Source organism: Nicotiana tomentosiformis, chromosome 6 (assembly GCF_000390325.3).
Source record: "Nicotiana tomentosiformis chromosome 6, ASM39032v3, whole genome shotgun sequence".
NCBI classification, from domain to species: Eukaryota; Viridiplantae; Streptophyta; class Magnoliopsida; order Solanales; family Solanaceae; genus Nicotiana; species Nicotiana tomentosiformis.
Genome location: NC_090817.1, coordinates 21,512,097 through 21,519,473, shown reverse-complemented (window position 1 = coordinate 21,519,473; position 7,377 = coordinate 21,512,097). Strand labels below are relative to the sequence as shown.

General features: G+C 31.2%; 1 protein-coding gene across 1 annotated transcript; it reads left to right on the top strand.

Moving 5' to 3' along the window:
• Positions 1-273: 273 nt before the first annotated feature.
• Positions 274-950, top strand: LOC138893283 (histone H3.2). The gene has a single exon (XM_070177172.1). It carries the CDS (start codon positions 344-346, stop codon positions 752-754), a length of 411 nt encoding a protein of 136 aa, XP_070033273.1. The 5' UTR covers positions 274-343; the 3' UTR covers positions 755-950.
• The last annotated feature ends 6,427 nt before the right edge of the window (positions 951-7,377 follow it).

Sequence of the window (7,377 nt, the reverse complement as noted above, 5' to 3'; positions counted from 1 at the left end):
TAAGTACAATTAGAAAGAAAACATGTTTTGAAAAAAATGTAGGAAAGAAAACAAATTAGGGAGTAACTTGCTTATCCACGTGGCGACTACAGATTTGATACTTTGGTAGCACATAGATTACTATCCGAGCTATCATCTCCTCCTCAAATCTCCACCGTTAACTAAATCTCAACCAATCAACGGACTTCATTCACTCTCAAAAAAATTCAAACTCTTTTCAAAATTTCCCAAACTTCCCGCCCCATTTCCCTCCTATAAAACTTCCCCATTACACATCTCACAAATTCACCATTATCAGACAATCGAAGCTTTTGGCAATCTACAAAATCTGTCATTTTCAAAAATGGCCCGTACTAAACAAACAGCTCGCAAATCAACAGGTGGGAAAGCTCCAAGGAAGCAGCTAGCTACTAAGGCTGCGAGAAAGTCAGCTCCGGCGACCGGAGGAGTGAAGAAACCTCACCGTTTCCGTCCTGGAACTGTAGCTTTAAGGGAAATCAGGAAGTACCAGAAATCGACAGAGTTGTTGATAAGGAAGTTACCATTTCAGAGGCTAGTGAGGGAAATAGCACAGGATTTCAAGACAGATCTGAGGTTCCAAAGCAGTGCTGTTGCTGCCCTACAAGAGGCTGCTGAGGCTTACCTTGTTGGCCTCTTTGAAGATACAAATCTCTGTGCCATTCACGCCAAGAGGGTCACTATCATGCCCAAGGACATTCAGCTCGCTAGGAGGATTCGTGGCGAAAGGGCTTAGGATGAAACTTGTTACGCTTATGATTATGGTTAATTCGTGTTCTCTGATCTAGGGCATTGTTTTTGTGTCTTTTGCTGAATGTTGGGGTTAGTGATGTAAATCAAGTGACTTATTTCAATCAAAGTATATGTAAAACCTCTCGTTTATTAGTATTTTGAAATCTTATTAATGAAATTTGTAGTTCATTTGGCTGTTACATCTTATTAGCGTTTGTACTTTGTGCTTGATGTTTGAAGCGTCAAATTATTTTTTCCTTGTTATCCTTTGTGTATTAAGGATTTTCACTACTCACTGGTGCTATGGAATACCCCCCTCCCTCCCCCCCCCCCCACGCGCACACACAACTACCATACCCTACCAAAGAACAAATAAAAAGATTATGTTTTTGTAGGGATTGTTCTAACTTTGCGTTTCCTTTATCATTATCTGAAACTAAGATTGATTTGGGTTTGTTATCAAATGCTTATTTACTACTGTTGCAGGAGGAAGGTAGATGTTTCTTTTTTTCACGTTAGCCATCAAAGGTTGAATTTGGCTGCACTGGACCAGGATTAGCCATTTGATGAATTTTCTGTTGGACTTTAGGTTCTGGCAAAATGAGTTGTGGTGCTGCAGCTGGTTGTATTTAAACTGAGATGATTGGTCTTTTGCGTGGCATCTCATCTTCGCAAGTTTTAGGTAAGTTTTTGCCCTTGTCTTACCTAAGGTTGTTGGTCTGTGAGGCCAGAGAGCGCTGTGTTTTAGTTTCAGTCTGACTTGAAGTACTAAGTTTATGCATGCAAATGGTTTCATCAGCTGTTTCCTTTTCTCATTATTATCACTTTCAACAACTGAAGTAGTCAAGTAGGTAAGTTTTGTTTTTGCTTCTAGCAAAGTGACTGCTGCTGCATCTGAATGTGTCAACAAAGTGATGCAACCAGTCACTGTAATCTATTGGGATACGCAGTGTTACAGTCATTTGTAGAATTTTCTCATTAACTTCTGGCAACAGGTGCTGCAGTTGTTTTTAAGTTACTGAGATTTCATCTCAGCGAAAATAAGGGTTCAAAGTTAGAACACGAAAGTTTAAGTTGCTCAACTTGTCTAAACTTTGGAGGGACTAGTAATATTCTCGTTTATGAGTTAATTTCAACATAATCCAATTATACCATCCAATCGATTGGGTTTTGTTTGGGTGCACTCTCTAGGATGTTAGGGTTAGTGTTGTAGATCTCATAATGTTAAACACTAAATTAAATATAAAATGTTGAGAATTTTGTAGTCTGGTGTTGGTAAAATCTGTTTCATTCACATATGTCCTTTACTCACTTATGTCCTCTACTCACTTTTTGCCGCTGACATAGTGCCATGTATACTGGAATTAAGAGCAACCGAAGCTTTTTAGTTTTTTGCAGATCTGGAAACAAGAAAATCATAGTATATGAAAATGAGGCTCCATTCCCTTGCTGTCCTAAGAATTTGTGCTCTTAATTTAACATTGACACGCTGAAGTCCTTGCTATGTTGAATCAGAAGTGTCCAGCCTCTACATTTACTTTATCAATTGTCAGAAGGTTAGTTTAGCCAAGCTTTTTTATTTTTTCTCCGTTCGAACCTGAAAGGAAAAACTCTATTTTCAGGCACCCTGACTCCAAGTCTTTATAAAGGAAATTTGAAATAGAGTTGATTGAGTTTATGAGTGTATGGCCGCAAAATAGGAGCACAATAGATATAGAATTCGAAAGACTCTTCACTTTCATTTTTTGTTGCTCAAGTAGGCTGGTTTACTTGGATTTTTTATACAGGAAAGTGGAGTTAGTTTGTTGGTTTTCCTAATGTTTTAGTTGTCGTGTGGCTCGACCAGCCAAGAAAAATGATAAAAAATGCAGCCTACAGATCAATTTGAACATTGTTGAATGATATTTAACTTATGCCAAAAATGGTAGTAATAGAACTGTAGTGGAAAACTCTCACTGGCCAGAGCCATGCTTGCAAGATGCAGTGTGCATTGCCCCACTATTCTTTAGAGTACTAACATCACTCAGCATTTTTGCTCTACTTGCTTGCAATAAACAACTGCAGTGGACTGTAGGCCATAACTTTAACTCTGTCATGGATTGTTTCATGTTAAGTTCATTTTGGGTGGTGTCACTTCACTAATTGTAAAAGAATTATCAAAATATTTTCAACATGGAAACTTTATATATTTCACTTTATGCATAGCTAGATGATTATCTCTTCTCTGGAGAGGTTTACTGCATTTCATGTGTGAGTACTGTAAGCAACCAGTGGGAGAATGTGACTTTTGTTCCATCTCATGCTGTAGACGTAAAACGGAACCATTATCCTGATAACTTGAAAGCATCTTTAACAAGTTCGTGTAAGTAACCTTTGATACTATACAAACTCTGTTTAATGCAACCATGAGTTGAAAATTTAATCTATACTTTCCCAACCTGTTAAACATCTCCTTGAGCTTATCTGCCTCGGAGGTATGAAATCTAGTTTTGGCTATTTAAGTACACTAAATATCAACTATCAACCTCACCTGTTGTTGCAACTACATGAATTTACTAATAGCAACAAGAAAAAGATTGATTATTGTCAAATCTTAATAAGGGAAAAGAAAGATAGTTAGACCAAAGAGCATATCTTCCTTTCTAATTTTAGCATATATACACCCTTGCAAGGAAAAACAGGAATACAAGAGATTAATTAAGAGGATAAAGACAGTATGAAAGGCATGGTAAAGCACTGATACAAAAGAGTGCAGAAAAGGAGGAATGAAAATACCCCTTTGGAGCCAAAGTACACATGATGAAACACATCAAAGCCGCACAATCTGAGAAAGGAATGAATACTTGATCCTTCGAGCCTTTTTTAAAAAATATTATAATTGTGAATTTTCTATTTCAGAGTAAAAGATCATTCAGATATATAAAAGGTATACACAACGCTCAATAAAAAAAATTAAGTGAATGCTGAAACTCTCCACAATTACAAGACAAAAAGGAAAGTAAAGATTCTTGTGGCAAAACTTGCAACAAATCAAATCAGAATCTCGCTCAAAACCTCCTCCTCCTGTCCCAGCAGCGTTTGGGAGCACACGAATCTTTAGCAGGTTTAGGCATATCATGAAAGTCCACCATTATGATCCTTCTCTTCGCTTTGTTTTGCTCTGCAACCCTTTCCTCAAATTTTCTTTTACTTGATTCAAACTTCATTCTTGAACTCTTCATATCTTTGATGCTTTGTGTTGTTTTTTGCATTGGTCTTGCAACTGTAGAACTTTGTGTTGTTTTTTGCATTTGTCTTGCAACTGTATAACTCTGTTTCTTTAGATTCTCTACTCCCTCAAGCCTCTGTTTCTTGGTTGCCGATCCCGTAACACAACTCATGTTCTTGCTTTTAGTATTATCGGACTGACACTTTCCTGCTTCTGTCTTCTTTTCTTTATCACTATCAACATGCTTGTGTTGAACCTTGCCGTCAATGTCTCGAGTCTTCTTTAAACTTAGTTTTACCTTCAATACAGTAGATTCGGTCTTACTGATGTTGTAGTTTTCTTGTCGCCCAAGAATATGGCATGTTTCTTGATCATCAACAGAGAACTCAGCACCGCCATTACTGTCGACTTCTTCATCTTCTTCTATATCACTAACACTGTCGATTTCTTCATCACCAACACTGTGTTTTTCCGGATTCAGTAACATCATTAGTATTTCATCTCTGTGCTTCTTAAACTTTGTTGGGTGTTTCAATGCAACAACTTGAATAGATGCTTTAATCAACTGAATTATATCTGGCTTCTTCTTTATGGAAAAAACGTTCAGAAAAACTGATTCTATATCCATGGCTACACTCTCTCAACAGCAAGAACTGCTAACCCTAATAACAACACAAGTATTATGTAAAAATTGAAAGAGATAATTTGTTTGGCAGTCGAAAGAGATAGAAGGCACATTTATACACGAAATTTAGAAACTATTTTTCCTACATGGTTTATGAGTAACTTGTGTTCTACACACACGCTTACTTCTCTTTCTTCAAGGACTGCAAGAATTAGTTCATAATTAGAGAATAAAAATTAAATTTTAAATGTTTGAAAAATATAACAATTGAAATAAATTGTTCTTTAATTCGGACACAAATACCAAATTAGCTTTGGGTTATTTGAATTATATGTAAATTATATTAAAATTTAAACCTTCTAGATAAAAATCAATTAAGAAGCATGACATGAAATTGTTTCTCATATCTGATAATGGATAACATATATATATATATATATATATATATATATATATATATATATATATATATATATATATATATATATTTATTATTTTATATCTGCAACAATCCAACCCCTTAGTTTTAATACTTACATTTTATTCCTGTATTTTATTGTATTTTAATACTTTTATCCTCTTACTTAGAACACCTCGTCAGTTAAATCTATCAATAATATTTTTGAGTATTATTTAATTATTTAATTTACTTATTTTTAAATTAATTCAAAGTATAAATATTCTCACACCATTTTTATTTTCCTCTTTATACCTTCTCTTCCATACTACAAAATTTCAATTAGTTTTTTACATTAATATTTACCAATAATCAAAATGTATAGTATCACATTTTATTTTAAGTTGTAACTTTGAATTAGACTAAAATATTATTACATAAGTTTTTTGATTATTATACTCTAAATCTATTGAATTTTTTTTATAATTATTTTTTGTATCAAGTGCAATTAATTTGTTTTCCTCTTTTAGCCAGGATACAAATTTGACTTTAATTTTTGTTAGTAAAATTACCTACATGAGATATTTATTTTGTATTTTTAAAATTTTAATTTGTTATCCAATTGTTATTTTCTATCTAGTAAAACTTTATTTTTGTGGTCCTATCCATAATTTGAGTGTTTTCACTATAATTTTAATCTGATCTCAAATTCAAATCGTCTTCCTTCTATTTCTAATATTAAATATTTTTAAATTTTTAATTATTGCTACTACGTTGCTATATATATATATATATATATATATATATATATATATATATATATATATATATATATAGTATTTCATGTTATGTGGCTTTTATTAACTTGCCTCTTTATTTAATCTCATTATCCATTATTATTTTTTAATATAATATATATAGATGTATTTTTTTTAAATTTTGAAATAAATATTTAAATTAATACTCGAAATTATTACACTATTAAAATTTATTAATAATATTTTTAAGTATTATATATTTAATTTATTTTCTATTTTCTAGACTAATTCTTAGTATGAATCCTCGCATTATCTCTAATTTATTTTTATTATTTATTATTTTAAATTTTTTACTTTATCTATTAAACTTCAGTTATGTGGCCTTATCCACATCATGATCTTTTTTATCATACTTAAATAAACTTTCTTATATCAAAATTAAATAAGTTTTATCCTTTTTTTCTTTATGATAAATTTTTTAACTTTCTCTCTATTTGTTTCTTATTTTGCTATTATATTATTCAATACTTAATATTATTACATTGTCATATAACTCTTTATTAGGTTGTTTGAATTTAATATCTATTATTACCACACTTATTTTAATATAATAATAATAACAAATAAAATTGATTTCAATAGTAACTTTGACCTCATTGCCCATATTCAAAAATAAGATTTTTCTTATCATATTTCAGGAAAAAAAATCTCATATCAAATTCAAATATATTTTATTCTTCTAATTAGATCGTATTTTCAAAAATCATCTTATACTTTGAAACTTAACCTAACAACACCCAATTCAGATATTAAGAAATATTTATTTATGTATAAATTATATGTTTATCCAATTTTTTAACATTAATATAACCTCATTGTTCTTGTTATTATATATATATATATATATATATATATATATATATATATATATATATATATATATATTTTTTTATTTGAAGTAAAAAAACAATTGCTACTTGAAATTTTTTCACTTTTCAAAGTCATCAAATCCTTAATATTTTAAGTAAATTTATTCACTTTATTTATATTTTAAGTTACCCCAAAGTATAATTAGTTTTTGGTTATTCTAATCTACGTCTTTCTATATTTTTTATTATTTTATTATTATGACTTTTAATTATTTTTTTACTTTCATATTTTTAACTAATATAGAAGAAAAATTGATGATTGAGTCTATATATGATATAAATATAGGTATACATACATATATAAATATGTAGATTAGATTTCTCTTTAGATTTTGTGTGCTAAGTGGTATTTTTTCAATATGCTACTTGGCTTAACCTCATGCTTCACTACCCGCATTTCAATATAATTATAATGATCCGGCCGATCGTTTTGAGTATTATAGCCCCGTTTCCCCATTTATTGTTCAATTTATGCCTTACAATGATTTTATGACTTGGCGAATTAGTTGGTTCGGGTCCGAAAGGAATTCGGAGTAAAACGAGACACTTAGTCTCACAATTAAAAAATTTAAGTTAGAAAAGTTGACCGGATGTGGACTTATGTGTAAACGACCTCGAATTTAAATTTTTTTATTTCGATAGCTCCGTATGGTGATTTTGGACTTAGGAGCGTGTCCGAAAAATTTATTTGGAGGTCTGTAGAGGAATTA